Below are 18,059 nucleotides of genomic sequence, written 5' to 3' on the forward strand. Positions count from 1 at the left end.
CTGCAGAGCCCACCTTGCTCCCCGTGGACCTCAAAGAGTCTGTCCTGGTGGGGAGCAGTGCCACCAACTGGGGACCCTCAATATGGGCAAGCTGGCCATGTCTGTCTCAGAGCAGGATACCGGGCAGACACCCACTCAAGTGGCCAAACCTGGCAGGGAGAGGGTGCTTGGCCCAAACGGGACTCCAGGCAGTCCCCTGCCACCTCGGGCCGGTAAACCGGGGGTGCCTGTAGACCTGACCACAGGGCCAGGAAAGCAGGGGGGCAGTTCAGTTCCCATCTCCACGGGCAGTAACAGGGGAGGGGACTGAACAAGGGTCCCTCCACATGGCCAGTGGCCAGCAGCGAGGCCGGTGCCCAGGAGGTACTCGGGCACAGCTGTGAGTTAGGAGACCCCGCTCCAGGCCTGGGGGGTGGGACATGGGAGGTGGAGCTTGAACGGGAACCCGGAGAGGCTTTGGCCACAATCACTGGGGGCGAGATGGGTGTGGGGTCTCAGGCTCCCGCTTTGAGAGAAAAACCGCAGACCAGCTTTTCTTTAAAGAAAACAAGTTTTATTTATATAATCAGAACTTTCTAATAAAAATATTATAATCTTAGCTAACTTTACTTTCTGGGGCTCGACTCTGTACCGGGCGTGCCACAAAGCGTGTGCGCGTCAGCTCCCTGAGGCCTCCCGTGTCCCCTGAGGTAGGTCTGAAGGAACGTCCCCAGCCCCCAAACCCCCAGCCCTGCCCTTCCCAGGTCGGAGCCGAGTAGCCCCGGCTTCCCTCTGCCCCTGGTCTGCACGGGGTCCCCTTTCCTCATCTCCCTCTTCCCTCTTCCCCCTCTGGGGAGGGGCTGGGGGCCTCCTCTAGATGTCCCAGCCCCCCCAAAACTTGTCATGGGTGTTGGAACTTCTCACGGGGCTCCTGACCGAGGACCCTGGCAGGGGTGTGTGCTCCAGCCCAGCTCAGGCTGGCCCGGGGCAGGCCGCAAAGGGGGCAAGGGGGCCGGGGCTACACGGCCTCCACCCACAGCCCCGGCTCAGCGTCCCTCCCTGCTGGCCGGAGTCCTGACCCCCAGAAAGCATGCCGCGTGCCTCCTCCCTCTGCCCTCCCACGGCAGCGGGTGGGGCAGCCAGGGCGGGGTGAGGAGGGGCCAAGCCTCAGGGATGAGCTTCGGGAGCAGCTTCCTATCTGGGGGGTGGCCACATCTTGCCCCCCCCACCGAGGCAGGTGGCACCAGACAGCTGTGCCACGGCCGGGCCACACGGGGCGCCTGGCCCACTGAGGCCCACCCTGAGGGGTAAAGACAGCCACGGCCTCCTGCAGAAATATTGTCGTCGTCGCCTGGGGCGGGACCATCCACAAAAGTGAGTCTCTCAAATTCAAAACTCGGTTTTGGATTCTCGGTGGCGGGAGTCTCCGCTTCAAAAATACACTGGCTTTTTGAAATCATCTTAATAGCAAAACAATTACAATAAGAAAAAAAAAAGTTGCAGTGCTTCGACTGAAAGGAACGTGGCCTCCCCTCGGGGCTGGGGGGCCTGGAGCAGCCGCCCCCGTGCAGTAACTGAGGACGCGAGGCGAAGTCGGCAGGGCGGAGCTCCCCACGCGGCCCAGCTTGTGCGGATCGAGTCGCAATAAATAGCCACCTGACTTCTCTTTCTCAGGTTTCCCTGGAGTTAAGGCACCTCTGAATGTGACAAAGTTTCCGCGGAGCCCGAAGTGGGGCTGGGGCCCGGGAAGGGTCCGTGAGGGAGGGCCGGGTGGCGGAGGCTGGGGGCCGGGCCCGCGGGGACCTGAGGCGCAGAGCGAGAGGCAAGGACGGTGAGGGAGGATGCAGCCGGCTGAGACCAGCTGGGCGCTGCATCTTGAAACAGCTTTTCAGTCATTCCTGCTTTTTAAGGCCCCCCCCATCACATCAGGGTGGGGCTCTGACTCAAGGAGTAGCAGTCTCAGGGACCTTCTCGAGGGTGGGTCCCGCCGGATCATCTGGGGCCCCAGCCGCGGGCCCGTCTTGGCCTGGCTTGTTGTCCGCCAGGCGGGTGGCGCCGCTGCCACGGTCCCCGGGGGCCCCCTCACTGCATCCTGTCCGGCTGCAGCTGCTGCGGCTGGTACTGCACGAAGGCGGTGCCCGTAGGGGCCGCGGCCGAGAGGGCCTGTGGCAGGGCGGCCGGGTAGCCGAAGCCCACGAAGCTGGTGGCAGCGGCAGGCGAGGCGGCGTAGGGGTATTGCTCGTAGGTGGCCGGTGGGTACTGGGCGTAGGCGGGGCTGGCCGGTGTGTACTCGATGTAGGGTGAGGAGAGCGAGGGCACGGGGGCGGCCGGGACCACCACACTGGGCTGGATGAAGGCTTGCGGGTAGATGTAGTGCGGGGTCAGCCTGTGGGGCCAAGCAGAAAGGGCTCAGCATGGGGGGATAGGTTGGGGGGACGGAGGTGCCCACGAGCCCTGAAAGCGAGGGTGACAATACCAGCAGTGGCAGTGGGGTTCCCAACCGCACCAGCCACACTGTTGCCCCAGGGCCTTTGCACAGCCTTTCCTGCTACCTTGAGTGTGCGCCCTGGTGCCCACTGCTACCTACCTGGCTACACGGCTCCTCTCCTCTCCTTTGAGTCCACATTCAAACATCTCCTTCCCATGCAGGGTACGGGAGAGTAAAAGGGGTCTCTCTGCCCAGTTTTTCTGTAAAACTAAGCCTGCTCTAAAAATCTAAAGTTTAGTCCCCTCTGTGAGATCCACCCTGGCTGCATCCCCACCCCCCTCCCACCCCCCATATAACCACCTACATGATGTGGTAGCGGGGACAAAAGAAAAAGGCAGAGCCCCTTGTTTCAAGGTCATTAAGACCTTCAAGATGGTGATGTAGGAGCGGCCACTCCAGCATGGGGGCCCTGGGGTGCACCCCACACTGCTGCTCCATGACACTGGCCTGGCACCTCCCTTCCCTGCTCTGTTCCCAGCACTCTCTACCAAGTGACAAAGCTATGAAATATACTACTGGCCGTGCCACGGTCTATGCCCCCAGCTCCTCCCGACCTTTGGTTTCACCTGTGGCGCAGTCCCTAGCACACAGGAGGCAGGCAACGAACATCTGCAGAGTGCGTGAAGGCACAAGTGAGGAACGGAGGTGGCAGTTATGACGATGATGACATGGAAATATAGGCACCTGGAGGTTAAGAGCCCTGGTGACAGTGGCCAGCAGTCACTGCCCACACGCACCAATGCCACACTGCCTTCAATCCTGCACACCGAGACCGGTCGGGTCGTCAGCACCCCGGTAGGCTGGTCATCATGTTGTGACTCCCATTCCACAAAACGTAGAACTGAGCCCAGAGGGGTCAAGGGACCTGCCCAAGACCCCATAGCTGAGGGGGGCAGAGGGGCTAGGGCGTGAGCCCCCCAGTACAGGGATAAATTCCTGGTCTTACAGATGGGGAAACTGAGGCTTAGGGAGGCCAAATGGAGAAGCAAGTCAGTCTGAGGGCGCTGGGACTAGGCTGTCTGAGCAGGGGCCTGCTCTGTCCCCAGCCGTGGGGTGGCCCCAGGCATGTGGCCGGATCTCCTGGGGCCTCGTGGCCCATCTGCCACCCTGGCACCCAGCACGGGACGAAGGCCTGGAGGACACCGCCCAGTGTTGGCACAGGCTGATCGCCTCTTCCCGCCCACCACTGCCTGTGGGCCTGAGCTATGCAAGGGGCCACCGTGCAGACCCCAGCTTCCACCTGCACCTGAGCCACCGCCCCAGTATCCCTGCCCTGCCCCCAGGCCAAGGAGGCTCTGCTTTGAAAGAAAGATAAAACATTCCCTCCCGGCCGCTCAGACTATTCACCGCAGTCCCAAAGGGGAAGCAGCCCAAGTGTCCTCCAGCAGACACACTGATAAACAGAAGGTGCTCCATCCGCCCCAGGAATACTACTCAGCCCTAAAAAGGCATGCAGTTCTGACACTTGCTACAACACGGATGAATCATGAAAACATTATGCTGAGCAAGAGAAACACATGCTACATGATTCCATTTCTACGAACTATCCCGAATAGGCAAATCCATATGGAGAGAAAGCAGCCTGGTGGTCCCAGGGGGGCTGGGGGTGACGGCCAGCAGGCACGGGGATTCTTTTGGGGGTGAGGGCTACAAAACCTGGTGAATATACTTAATGCTAATGGACTGCACACTTTAAAGTAGTTAAAATGGTAAATTTTATGTTTGGTATATTTTGACACAATAAAAAATTATACAAAAGGAACAAATCCCGAGCCAAGAGCGAAGCTTTGTGGTGGGGGAGAGGGTTCAGCAGAGTGCGCTGTGGGCAGAGCAGGCTGCAGGCAGGGCTGGGATGGGGACATGGGAGGCCCAAGCTGAAGGCCAGGTTAGACTGACCCCACCCTTGGTTCCCATGGACCCAGCAGCACCCCCTGGGAGGGGGCGGCTGGGCCACACTGGCCCCATGCCTGAGTGGTGGGTCCTTGCCAGCTGCCCTGTCCAGGAGTCCTGGTACCACGTCACCCTCACCCTGCTGTTTACCTTCCCCCCGGCAGCCACCCCAGTGGTTGCTATGGCAGCACGCCCAAGCTGGCACCAGCAGTGCTCGCCTGCAGCCCCACGCGGGCGACCTTCTATGGTGCTTGTCCCGTGGCTTCTGCCAGGAACAGGCTCACAATGGGGGGTGGCAGCACCTCCTCCCCCTCACCTCCGCTGCCCCCCAGGTGGGAACAAGAGCCTTGAACAGGGCCAGGCCTGCATTCGAATCCCACCTCGGCCTCCTAAGCTGTGTGGCACTCTGTCTGCACGCATGTGTGACACCTGTATGTGCCCACACTAGCTGCACCGGGATACAGCCTGAGCCGCAGGGCTCAGATTCCACATTGTGAGGGAGAGGCACAAAAAGCAAATCGATCAACACACCGAGGAGCTGTAGCTCCCAGGAAGGCAGGAGAGCAGAAAGGACAAATGGTAGGGAAGGCCTCAGAGGAGGGGATACATGCACCAAGACGATGCCCCTGAACGCTCTCCCCCCACGCCCTGTACGCGCGAAGCCCCTACAGTAAAGCATTCCTGAAGCCATAAAATAGGTGTTGGTGTTACCCCACTTCCCAGAGAGCTCAGAGAGGGCCGAGTGACTTACCCAGCCCCACAGCGAGGAAGTGGAAGTGAATGGGCACAAAGCGCATCTGCTTCCACCCGCCCGCGGCAGTGCCCCAGGGCTCCAGCAGCTGCCCACAGGGACTGGCCAGGGCATGAGCTGGGCCCACTGGTCCCGGCCTCCCTCCTTGGGGGCCAGCTTAGACCTCAGGAAGGCCTGGAGGTCAGGACGCTGCCCAGAGGGGAGAGCCACTCCAGTTAACACATGACTCTGCCCTCCCTACTTCTAGACCCTACAACTTCTGCTGGCCCCACTCAGAGGACTCAGGGCAGCTACAGAGCTGCACCTGACACGGTGTGTTGTGCCCCCACCCCCAAATGAAAGGAAGGGGCTGAGAGGCAGCCACTTGAATTCTGCCAGCCAGCCCGCAAGGCCCAAGGGAAGAACGAGGTGTGACAGCCCCATCGGGCAGGGGCGGGACGACAGTCCTCTGGTGGGGCCACATCGAGGTGGGCTCTGCCCTAGGCGCCACAGAACACGGTGGAGGCTGGCAAAGGAGGCCACGGTCCCAGGCTCCCATGTAAACTGGACCCGCCTTGCAGGGTTCTTGGTGTTGTGCCCAGCCCCCACACAGCACTCAGCAAACACGCCCCGAAAGGAGGGGAATCCCTAGCAACAGCACAGACTCACACACTGTTCTCCCAAGAATCTGGCCCAGCAGACTGGTCTACCCACCATTCCAGAGATGAGGAGTACAGAGACACAGAGACAGACAGAGAGACAATCAGAGAAAAAGGGAGAGAGACAGAGGCAGGGAAAGAGAAACAGAGAGACTGAAGGAAAGCAGGAAAGAGAAGGACACAGAAAGAGACAAAGAGAGATAGACTACCAGATGAGCAGAGAAGAAGGGGCCCAGAGCTGTGGGGGTGAGGCAAGGGTGGGGGCGGTATTGGGGTCCCAGGCCACATTTCAGGAACACTTCCCCAAGGTCCTTGGACATCTCCCGGAACTGAGCACTGTGACAGCTCCACTCTGAGCTCTGTGCAGCTAAGCTCCCAGCCCAGCCAAGGGGGGGGGGGGGGGGCAGGGGGCAAAGGCTTTTAAGAGAATGGCCTGGGGCAAGCACTCCTTTGCTAGCCGGTCTCTGGGCAGGTTCTCTCTGTATCTTAGGCCTGGTTTCTGCCCTGAGACAAACTCCACAACAAGCCTCCATTTCCTCATCTGTAAAATGGGTCTGACCTGCAGGGTCTTACAGTGAGACCCTCCAAAGCACAGCAGTTCCCAACGGGCACAATTCAGCCCCAGGGAACAGGGGACAAGGGGCAAGGGGCAAGGGCTGGAGACGTGCTGGCTGGCACAGGGAAGAGTGCTCATGGCAACCCAAGGTAGGCACAGGGGTGCAGCCCCATCCCATACAGTGAGCAGGACGGTCCCAAAACAAAGAATGACCCAGCAATGTGCTGAGGCTGAAGACCCCGCAGGCCAGCCTTACAGACACAAAGCAAAAGGCAAGCGCAGGGAATTCGTCTCCATAGCTGCCCACACGCCAGAGGCTGCGAGGGAGGCCACGACGCCTGTGCATGGCCACTTGCTCCAGCACCATTTGTTGGAAAGGTGGACAGATACCCAGACACAGAGACACAGACACAGAGATGAGCCCTCAGGCAAGAACACAGCAGAATGGGCATGCGCTTCCAGCAAATTCCAGGCTTAGAAAGGTCAGGCCGCCAGCCCCCATGAACCTGATCTTTGGGCCTCTGGGAAGGGGGCAGGCCTGGCAGCTCCAAGCCTCCCCACCTCAGCCAGGCCCTGGTTAAACTCTGCGCTCCCCACCTGGGTTCATCTGCCAGAAACACGTCTATCCACCTACCTGCCATGGCAGGAGCCTCCGTGGGGCCCACTTGCCCTCCCCGGCTCAGTAAAGATCCACCAGGATGACCCCCAGGCATCTGCCTCCTCTCCCATCTGGCAGTCCACTGCCACCCTCAGTCACCAGCGAATTTCTCCAATTCCTTCCCTGAAGTTCTCCAATCCCATCTGCTCTCTACCAGTGGCCCCAGGCCAAGCCTCCAACCCTCCTGCCAGATGCCTTAGCCTCCCCCAGATCTCCCTGCTGCCTCCCTGGCCCCACCACCCACCCAGCAGCCAGAGGGCCCTGCCTGAAAACATAAAGAAGACGTTTTCCCAGGACAAGAGCCTTCCAGGAGCCTTGCACTGAGTCCAGAACCAAACCCAAATTAGCCCCGTGATACATGATCCGTGTCCCCTGCTGTCCCCTCACCACACTCCCACCCCTCCTGCGGCTCCCTTCTGCTCCCAGCCTTGGTAAGCTCCTCCCCACTGCAAGGCCTCTGCACTTGTGGCCACTGCTTGCAGTTTCTCTTCACAGCTCACACTGCAGTTTCAGGGCACCTTCCCCGACCCACCTCCAGACAAGCTCCAGCCCCTATCCCAGCCGGCCTTATTTCCTTCTCACAGTCTGCAACTGCCTGCTTGATTTTTCAGGTACTGTTTTCCACGTGAGAAGGAAAGCCCTGGGAGGGCAGGCACCTTGTCCCACCCTTGGGGTCCCAGGCATCCAGCACACATCCATTGGGGGTTGAGCGCCTAAAGCAGGGCCACTGCCTTGCAGGCTTTCTGGATAGCAATGGCACCCCACCAGGTCAAGGAACAGGACTCACAGCCCCTCAGAAAGCACTGGGAGCCACACAGCCTCAAGCAGTCAAAGGCTGGTGCAGCTCTGCTCAGCAGGTCTGCAGTGGGGAAGACCCCAGGGCACCCTGCAAGGGAGGCAGAGCTGCCAACTCGGCTCCAGCATCTGCTGGGTGCCTGCAGCCTCCGACTTTGCCTCTAGGACTGCTCATCACTCCCACCAGGCTGCTCTGAGGACTGAACACTCCAGAAGGGTGGGGCCAGTCAGGCGTGGTGGTGGACAGAGGTCCGTGTCCCACTGGAGCATCCACCCTGGCCTGAGCAGGCACTGCCAAGGGGCCTGATGGGAAAACCGGACTAGCCACCCAGAATGGCCAGGCGCTCTGCAGGTGGGATGACCCTCACCCGTTGGCCAACATCTGCCTCACCATCCAGTGATGGGACTCGCTCTCCGGCCACCCAAGGCTGCTCTGAATGCAGCCCTCAGCACAGCTGTCCACTGCAGGGCCACTTCTACATCTGGGGACATCAAGTGATGGCTTAGGCAAAGGGCTCCGGCTCCTACAGCCTCTTCAGGAGCTCAGTCCAATACCTACCTCCATCCTTCCTCAGGGACTCATTTTAACACCCCAGATCCTTCAACCTCCTTAGGGGCTCAGTTTCTCTAGCACTATCTAAACAGTGCCTTCATTCCTGCGTCTTCTTTTCTTCAGAAAATCTGTGGAGTCCCTCTTACCAAGACCCAGGGTACTTATGCAAGACATCAATCTGCTTTCCAGAAGAATTGATCCCACCACTTGTGCAAAACACACCAAAGGGGAGAGGAGAAAACTCAGGGGCTGGTGGGATGGGCACAGATGGGCAGAGCCCAAAAGGCCCAGCAGGCAGCCCCTCCACCGTGTGCCCAAGGCCTGGGGTGGGGTGACTAGGGAAGGACAGCAAAAGGAATTCTCCACTTCCTAGGCAACCTGAATCCCCCCAATTCATGCAGGGGCTGCGGCAGGGCACTGTTAAGGCTGAAAAGGCTCGACCCTCTCAAGGCGTGAGATTGCCATGAACTGACCCTGTGCCTCCCTCACTACAGCTGGGGGGAAGGCCGAGGAACCCTGGATGACTGGCCTAGGATGGGGGATCGAGAGGGACCCTGCCCTGGCAGCGTCCGACAAGCCCTCCTGTGGGGGAACAGGGCAAGGCCCCTGCCCCCAGCCCAGTACACCCAGGGCTCCACACCTGCTAACTCGGCCTGAATGGAAGACGCAGGGGTCCAGGGGCAAGAACCCCAAGTTCACATTGGCCGTTAGCCATGTGGACACGTCACTCAGCCCTCTCTGGCCTCAGTTTCCCCATCTGTAAAACAGGGGTGCCATATGCACAAGGGAACCTCCACCAGGGCCCCTGGCTACTTTCAGACTCAGGAGTCACAGCCCCCAGGAACGCAGCAGGCCAAGGCCTCTGACCACAGGAGTCGGAGAACTCCCCGGGGGTGGGGACCAAGGTGGGGGGTGCCGACAACAGCCCCCACAAAAAGCACCCAGGAGACAGGTGGCCAGATACTGCCCAGCCCAGTCAAAGCAAAACTCACAGCCAAAACTAAATCACTTCCCTGTTTTCTGAAAGCTAAGATACCTTTGAAAGTAAAAATAAAAAGGCAAATGAGCTGTTTTACTTTTTCAGGGCTTGCTGGAAAGTGACATGGCAGCTGCCTGAGCCAGAGGCCCCAGGAGAGTGCAGGGCAGCTGCAGCGGGCAGCGGACCCAGGACAGCGCAGGCCGTGGGAGGGGCCCCTGGGCATGGCCGGCCCAGGGCAGGCAAGAGAGCCGGTCACGGCCAGGAGGGTGTCCCAGGATTGCCCAGGGCTGGGGCACCCAGGCTCTCTACTGCTCCCTCAGAAAAGTCGGACAGGCCTGGGGTGGGGGCAGGGGGGTCAAGCAGTAGGTAAAATGCTCTCTCTGATAGGAGGGTACCCAGCCCTGGGACAGAATCTCAACTCTAACTTAGAACTCCTGTGCTGCTCCCCCGACAGCCTCCTCAGCAAACTCAGGGTCAATCCAGAGCTCTGGAATCTTCTTGCACTGCTCCTTCTTTCACACTCCGGCAGATACCTCCAGAACCCACCCCGCTCTCACACAGCTCCCCACCCAGGCCATTGCACACCCAGATCACAGGGCTGCCACCCTCGCCCCCAGCAGCCTGGGCTCAACTTGCAGCCAGAGGGATGCTTGCAGCAGAGCCCGCCACCACACTCACAGCCCGCCCTGGCCCAAACCACTCACAGGAAGAACCAGGCACTACATGGCACTGGAGGCTAGGGAGCTGGGGAGGCTGGGGAGCTGTGGCTTCCCACCCAGGTGGTTCCCTACTGCGTCACACAACAGGCACAGGTCGCCATTCCCCTCCCCACTCCCCCCCCCACACATACCCAAAACCGCCGCCCCCCTCTTCCTCTGCAGCTCCTGTCACCATCTGAGGTACTGCTGACTTCCGTTCTCTCTCCCCACCCCCCTGCAGGATGCTCTACAGTTACCAGCTGGGATCCGGCCCCCATTCTCCTCTGGTACTTTCTCCCCTGGTACCCCTGGCCCAGCACAAAGCAAACATGTTTGTGGTCAAAGATGCTGACAGCACAGCTTCCCTTCTTCTGCCCACATCAGAGGAGTCAGGGGGTCCTTTTCCCCTTTAACAGCATTCGTCATATTCATCTGAAAAGTGGAGAAACTGAGGTTCAAAGGTAAAAAGTGACAAGAACGGGGGGCAGACAGCGGGGCAGTTAAAGGCACCAGCCTGGTCCACCAAAACATGCTGGGAGGGTGACAGCCACGTGTCTTGGCATCCACATCCCCTGAAGGGAACCCCGGCCCAGACCCAGAGCTCGAGGGCTTCCTACCGAGGTGAGGGGTAGGGGGCACTCAAGGAGCTCATCCTTGGAAAGGAGCCTGAGACACCACCCTTGGGCTGGTTTCTGTTAAAGCCGATGCCCACAGACAACAGGTGGGCCAGGGCCTCTCCAGGCCGTGACTCGCCACCCCCGCCTGCCAGGAGGGCCACGGTGCCAACCCACAGCTGGCTCCAGATGAGCTGTCCGAAAGGAAGCCACGGTGGGGGAGCAGCCCAGCTACCGAGCGGAGCCCCCAGAGCATAAACAAGCCACAGGACACCAGAGGGGAGAGGGACGAGCTTCTTCCCAGCCCCGGCCTCACTTCCTGCCGCTTCCCCATTGGTCATGCACCTGACATTCCCTGGGCCAGGTGTTGTCCCCAGGTACCCACAGGACCAGAATTCTGCCCTCCAGCTGGGTGTGGGGCTGAAACTCTGTTCCCCAGTAGGTGTGGCATTGGACACTCTTCCCCCCTAGGGACTCAAAGAGCCAGGAGTCGGTTGCTTTGCTCCTCAGTATCTTTTCCAGTTGTGCTGACGTCACTCCCAGTTCCAACATCACTCTCAAGCCCCTTCCCCGGCTTTCTACGTTTTATTTGGGAGTCACCACAGACTGCAAGATCTGCACGCCCTGTGTACCCCACCCTGCCTCCCCTGCACAGCCTCTGCTGGCCCGCCCCACGCAGACCCAGGCAGGGCCCTGGGCGGATGTCACCACTTTCTGCATTTGCTCATTTGGGGAGGATGTCTTTATCACATACCCACACTCGAACAGCCACCATTCTGATCAAAATGCAGAGCACCCCGCCCCCACCTCAGGCCCCTCCCTCGTGTGACGTCCTTACATGACACTGCCATGAGGTCTTGGTGCACACATGTGCACAGACCCACTGCTGCTGTGTGGCCTCTGCTGGGAGGTGGGGGTTGACACTGGGAACCGTGTCTTTCTCACGCCCCAAAGTACCTGGCATACAGCAGGCACTCAACAAATAACTCACTGAATGAACGACTAATTCTGGGAACAGCTTCTTGATGTTCGCCCAGCCCCGTGTACCCAAAGGGAACCAATGTGTCTTCCTGCCAGCCTCTGTTCTGGCCTGGGGGGAAAGAAAGGTGCTCCACTCACACATGGGTGTGCATACGCCTGGGGACGGCAGGGCAGCATATCTCAACCTGGGCACTGAGGACCTTCCATAGAAGGACGCAGGGGTCTGTGAACTACACGCCAGGTGGGATGTGCCTGTGCCTTCACCTGGGGAGGGTCCCAGGCCATCGTCAATTCTGGGGCTCTGAGGTTCTGACTAATCCCAAGAGCTTTCAAATGGGCCAATGGGAAGAGCAAGGATTGGGTGGGGGGGACATTGGAAGAGAGAGTGGGATTCAGGGGAGGGGCTGCGGACCTGCAACTTGGGCCTATCACCCCCAAGGCATGAGCTCAAGCAGGTTTCTCCATCGCTCTGAGCTTCCATTTTGCAGATGACTCAACAGGCACCAGCACGGGGCTGATGACAATACTGAGAGGCACAGGGATGACAATACCGAGCTCTTCCCATGAGCCTTGAAGGGCTGTCACAGTGCCTGCTATGTGACATAGCAGATGGGGAGACAGAGGCCAGAGAAGGGCTGGGCTGAGCCCCAAACCTGAGCTGAGTTAGCCCTCAGTCTGGAGGCTCCTCACTCCTCCAGGGCTGGGAGACCCCGTCCCATGGTCTCAGTACCCCAAGAGCTTCCCCAACCACAGTCAAGGAAGGGCTTGCAGCAAACAGCCATCAAGCATGCAGTGAGACCCCTGAAGAATAGGGAGGGAGCCTGTGTCTAGAGACGCCACAGGCCCATCAAATCAAACTCAAGGAGAGTTTCCAAGTGCTCCGGGACCAGGATGAACTGGCATGAGCCAGCTTGTCATCTGCCAAGGAAGGCTTCTCCCAACCCCGACCTCGGCCCTATAAATAGTTACGTGATGGAAATGTCAGCTGAGTGAGGTCCTGAAAAATCCCATTCCACTAAAAAAAGAAAAAAATCAAGGCAAGGAGATCCAAGCAAATAACACAGAGTGTAAAAGTTCTCTGCAGAATCTTTCTAAACTGGCTGTTGCTTATGACCCAGACAAGTGAAGATACTGCCAGGACCCCGGGTTGTGGGTCTTTAGAAGTGTTAAATGCATGTCACTGGGCCCACAGAGCCCGGGTTGGAGAGGGGTTAACGGGCTGACACACTGAGCCGGCTCAGCCGGCGGCTCCCACCTTGCCACCAGCCAGCTGCAGGCCCGGGCACCGCAGCCCCCAGCTGACCAAGCCAACTGCTAAGTCAGGCCCAGCCGCACTTGGGGCCTGACTGTTTGCAAAGACAAAAAGGACGCTGATGGTCCAAGTCTCTGACCTGGCAGGCAGATGGGTGCAGGGAGCAGACAGCAGACCCCCGGGGTCCATGCCCTGGAGACGCTCTGCCACCTGGATCCCAGCAGGACTGGGGTGGGAGGCGGTTCGGCACGGAGGATCACAGTCGCTGGCAGCAAAACGCTGGACAGTCCGTCTGAGCCCTTGTCCCCGTTTGGGTCCCCGTCCCTTGGCAACCAACAAATGGAGTTTGAGGCACAGGTATTAAATGGCAAGCCCGTGGCTTTGGTTACAAATGTCACCTGCAGTTGGGAGGGAGCAAACGCAGTGAGCTCTGTGGCCAGCCCGACGGGGCACTAGGACTGTGAGGGGCAAAAGTGCCCCCTGTCCAAAAGCAGTGGTTGAGGGTGACGGCTCCAACGCCAGCCTCCCAGGTTCAGGTCCCATCTCAGTTTCCCCATCTATGAAGTGGAACTAATATCAGTCTTTCCCTCAGAGGTTTGCTCTGAGGACAGGAGAGAATGTGCGTGCAGGATGGGGCACCCAGCCCCAGGCCCTGAGTCCTGTTTTAAATGGTTATTATTCCCGCTTTCCAGATGAGGAACATGCGGGCATGGGAGGGGATGGAACTTGCCACAGCAGACCTAGTCAATAAGTGGCTGGGTTTAGATACGAACCCAGGTCTGTAGAACCCAGAGGCCAAAGGCCAAGTCACTAGGGTCCACTGGGACACGGAACCTGGGCAGGGATGGCACTGCCACATTTTAAGCCAGAAAGGGCTACAGGTGCTTGGCAGTATCCCTGAACTCTGAGCAGCTGTCCCCGGCCCCAGGCCCCTGGGCACAGAGAGGACAGCCTGGGCAATGGAAAAGGAAGACCCACCGCTGGAGAAGCACCCTCCTCCTGAGACCAAGCCCCAAAGAGAAGAGCCTAGAATGAAGACAGAAGGCTGGGGTGTCCCGAAACACCTTGCCAGGATGCTCCAGGCAATTATGGAACAGCTCCCAGGGAAGGGGGAACCACAGAACCACCTGCTCCCAGCTGCCTCCAAGCTCGGTCCCAGGAGGGCACAGAAGCCCAGATAGGCAACCAAGTTGCCTGCCACCCACACAGGCTGGGAGGGCCCAGGCCGCAGCCAGTTCCCCAGCAGGCTGGTGCCCTTCCCACCGCACATATCCAGCAGTCCACGCGGAGACCACTCTGCACACACATTCACTGCCTGCCAGCACACGCATGGCCTACAAAGTGGACAAGCGTGCAAGGCACATCTTCTCAGGTGCCTGATACCACCCCTCCCCCGTCACACCTGTGAGCCAGGCCCCACAGGGCTCCCGATCCCCTCCCCTGGGCCCCTTACCCCCACTCTAAGTTACGTTTGGGCTATAATTCTCTAGAGACCAGACTGTCCCTCCAGCTGTCCACTCCTCTACAAGGCAAACATGCAGAGGCACACCCACACTTAAGGTACAAAACCCAGAGTATAGATTTAACTCCAATTGCTTACAAAGGGCCAACCCAGAAGTTCTAAAAGGAGCAGCCTGTTTTACCACTGTCCTCCCCACCCTCTGAGAGAAAGGACCTCCCAACCCCATCAATACTTTCCCTGCAGTGGCACACGTAGCTAACATCCATCACGGAGCTGGGAAATAAGGCCACGTGGCCCAGGCCTTTGTGCCCCTGAAGTGTGTGTGTCCTTTCCAGGCAGCTGCCAGACATCATCAAATGCTTTAAAAAAGCGGGGAGAAGGTTTAGGACAGAGGGGTGGGGCGGCTACTCTGAAACCCATCTGACAAAAGGCCCACAGTCTGTTCCCCTTGGGCTGGGAGACATCTGGTCTTGATCACGTCTGCCCTGCTGCAGCTTTGCAAACACTGGACCTTAGTTGGCAATGACCTGGCAGGTCAGAGAGGCACCACAAAAGCGCCCAGCCTATTAGCCACAGAAGCATCTGCAAGCACTTCCAGGACGCTTACCTGCCCCAGGCCCTGTTCTCAACCCTTCACGCTCAGCAACTCAGAGGCACTGCTACCAGCCCCATTTTACAGATGAAGAAACCGAGGCACTGAGCACCTGCTCAAGGTCAGAACACTAGTAAAGCGGGGAGACGGGATCTGAGCCTGGGCAGACTGGCTCCAGAATCCATGCTCTCCCCTCACTCTCCATGTGTGGCCGCCCTGCCAAGGATGGAGAAACCCATTCTGCTTCTCTCAGTTCTCCCTGGCTTGTCCTCCCCCACCCCCAAAACACAAGCACACATCTGAAAGGTCAGGGAAAGTGACAATTCTCAGATGTGAAGATGGCAGTGGAGAGCATAACCAATGCTTCGGGGCTGGAGGCCCAGGAGTGAGACTCCCTGAGACTGAGGGCGCCCATGCCAGGAGAACCAGGAAGCATGGGTTCGCTTTGCCTTGTCGCCGAGAGCCACCCCTGACCCCTGCCAGTCCCGGCCACTTACCCATAGGTGCGCTGGATCAAGGTGGGGTGTAGCTGCTGCACGCCGATGGCAAAGCCTGGAAGGGGGCACAGTCAGGCGCTCAGTGAGGAGGCTGGGGCGATTTCCAGGGAGGACCCACACACAGAGAGGCAGAGCCACACAGGCCATTACCTCAAATCAAAAGAGGATACCAGCTTTCTTTCCCCTCCCAGCCCCACTCCCTAGGAACCACAAAAGGGCCCTGCCAAGGTGGACTGAGTGCCTGAGGCCAGGAGCCTGTCTGTTCTCTGATCTCGGCTGGAGGCTGACTTCCTCTCTCCCAGGAGGATGACCTGGGTTTTGGAGCCCTCCGTGATAGCTCTATCGGCACATGAGGGGTGACTGCCACTTGCGGGGTAGGAGAGGGCGTTTCTCCACCCAAAAGATAAGGAGGTTGAATTACGAAAATGAGAAAAGCCACGGAGGGAAAACAGGTTCTCACCTGTCTGCAGGCTCCGTGGCTTGGCGCCCAGGTAAGCCAGGTTCACGTTGGCCTTGCGGCCATCGATGATGGGGTTGGGGTCTTTGCAAGCGCGCTCGGCTGCGGCCCGCTCAGCCATGGTCACCTGGGGGGAGCACATGCACATGTCAGGGGCTTCCCTGGGCATGGAGGGAAGCAAGGGAAGACAGGAACACCGCTGCACCTAGCATCCTGCACTCCCTCCCTGCCCCCAGGGGGCGCCCATCACCAAGGACGTAAGTGGGGGCGGGTAGGGGGGCACCTCCGACCCCAGGGCCCTCCCACAAGGCTGCCCCCCCTCCACCCTGGATTCCAGCTCCTCCCCTCCAAGTTCAAGGGCTGGGAAACCATGCCCTTCAAGGGAAGAAAAAATTCCCTGGGGAACGGGGCAAAAAACGAACCCTAACACGAAGGCAGGCAACACCAGCCTGCTCTGCCCACTAGTGGGGCCCCCGAATTTCCCCACCGGACCAGGTTAGGAGCACTGGGGTTGGAAGGGAAGTAGGAGACGCGTCTTCAAGCTGTTTTAACTTAGGCTGACCTGTGTTTGCGGCGGCTGGAGGGCTACTGGGGAATTTGGGAGTGGGGGGTAAAGGGCTACAAGGCACCCTTGGGTGGAACCCTGGGTCTCACTCGCCTGTTGCCCCGAGACACCCTGAGCGTGGCCGTCTGTCCTCCAAAACCCCTTCACAAAATTAGTAATCCTAATTGGACACAGAGGGTCTCCCTTTTAAACCCGGGCCAGGGGCAGGTGGTGAGGAAGGCCGGGCAGGTGCGTGAGCCGCGGGGGGGCGCCACGGGAAGTGGGGGGCGGCCGGGCACGCGCCCGCGGCTGGACCCGGAGTCCGGGAACCGCGATAAGGTGCGGGGCGGGGTGCGGGCCGGGCCGAGCGGAGCAACTTACGAAGCCGTAGCCGCGGGACTTGCCCGTCTGGCGGTCGGTGATAACCACGGCCTCCTCGATGTCCCCGAAGCCCTCGAAGTACTTCCTGAGCGAGGCGTCGGTGGTGTGGTAGGGCAGGCCTCCCACGAAGATTTTGGTGAACGTGGTGTCCTTCTGCGAGCCGTGCATGGCGCCGGGGGCGGCCGGCGGCCGCGGGAAGCCCGCGCTCGGGGCGCACGCCGCGGGCTGCAACAGCATGGGGGGCGCCCCGCCGCCTACGGACCCGGACCTCGCGAGGCTGAGCTCATGGGGAGCGGCGGACAGCCAGGGGGCGCCCTCCAGCAGCCCCGCCCGTCCACTTGCGGCCGCTCCACCGGGTACGCCACTCTCAATGCGCTCGGGGGCAGACGCCGCGGGCACTCTGCGCGGAGCCACCCGCCCCACGGGCTTTGTAGTCGGCCCCGCCCCCAGACTCCGCCCTCTCCCCGCCCTCTCCCCGCCCCGAGTGCGCGGGGGCCGCCGGGAATCGTAGTTCCAGCCTCTCCCAGCGGGCCTCGGCGCGCGTGGGAATGTTGGGGGCAGGGAAGGGCCGCGCGCGGGTGGAGGGGGCGGGTCGCGGCCTGGGGACGCCGCGCGGATTTGTCTTTCTTTACTGAGCGCCAACCCTGTTCCAGGCAGTGGGGACGCATCCCTGTACTAAACAGGCCAAGCCCCTGCCGTCGCGGGGCACACAATCCAGTGAATTCAATGTAATGGTTATATGCATCATGTTGATGGAGAAATTATTTGTTCCTAGGGCTACTTAGGGTTCAGAAATGTACTGTATACAGCTGTGCTGTTAATGCAAATAGTGACTGCATCTTGTTTGTAGTTGTCTTTCTACTATAATTTGATTTACACATGAGAAGTTTTGCCTAAATATTAAAAGTGTTCATTTGAAATTATTTGATTGTTTGGTTTATGGCTATGTGACAACTGAAAACACTAAAGGGAGATTATTTTAAAGCGAGTTTATATTAATACAGTGGTCTTCTAAGTCTTTAAAAAAGTCATTGCAAATGCATATTAAGAATCTGCCTGCCGGTTCCGATTAAGCCCATTTTCTAGGTATTCCATAAATTTAATTTTGAATAGTCATTTTCAATATTTGAAACTACAGCCTGAATTCGCAGTAGTATCTTTCAGAATAAATGTTTATAATTGATTTCACTGGCAACTTCAAATTAAGAACAAAATAAGATGTTTATACTTTATTCTCTTTCAGTATCATCCATTAATACTCATAAGAACATTTGCTTTATTGATACTGTTTTAA

The 18,059-nt window shown here is 59.0% G+C and overlaps 1 protein-coding gene across 1 annotated transcript; it reads right to left on the minus strand.

Moving 5' to 3' along the window:
• Positions 1–531: 531 nt before the first annotated feature.
• Positions 532–17,176, minus strand: RBM38 (RNA binding motif protein 38). The gene is made up of 4 exons (XM_077113243.1): positions 16,766–17,176; positions 15,844–15,967; positions 15,384–15,438; positions 532–2,365 (listed from the first exon to the last, which is right to left on the minus strand). The coding sequence occupies exons 1-4, from the start codon at positions 17,000–17,002 to the stop codon at positions 2,062–2,064; spliced, it is 720 nt and encodes a 239-aa protein (XP_076969358.1). The 5' UTR covers positions 17,003–17,176; the 3' UTR covers positions 532–2,061.
• Positions 17,177–18,059: the final 883 nt, after the last annotated feature.

The sequence above is a fragment of the Tamandua tetradactyla genome, chromosome 1, assembly GCF_023851605.1.
Source record: "Tamandua tetradactyla isolate mTamTet1 chromosome 1, mTamTet1.pri, whole genome shotgun sequence".
NCBI classification, from domain to species: domain Eukaryota; kingdom Metazoa; phylum Chordata; class Mammalia; order Pilosa; family Myrmecophagidae; genus Tamandua; species Tamandua tetradactyla.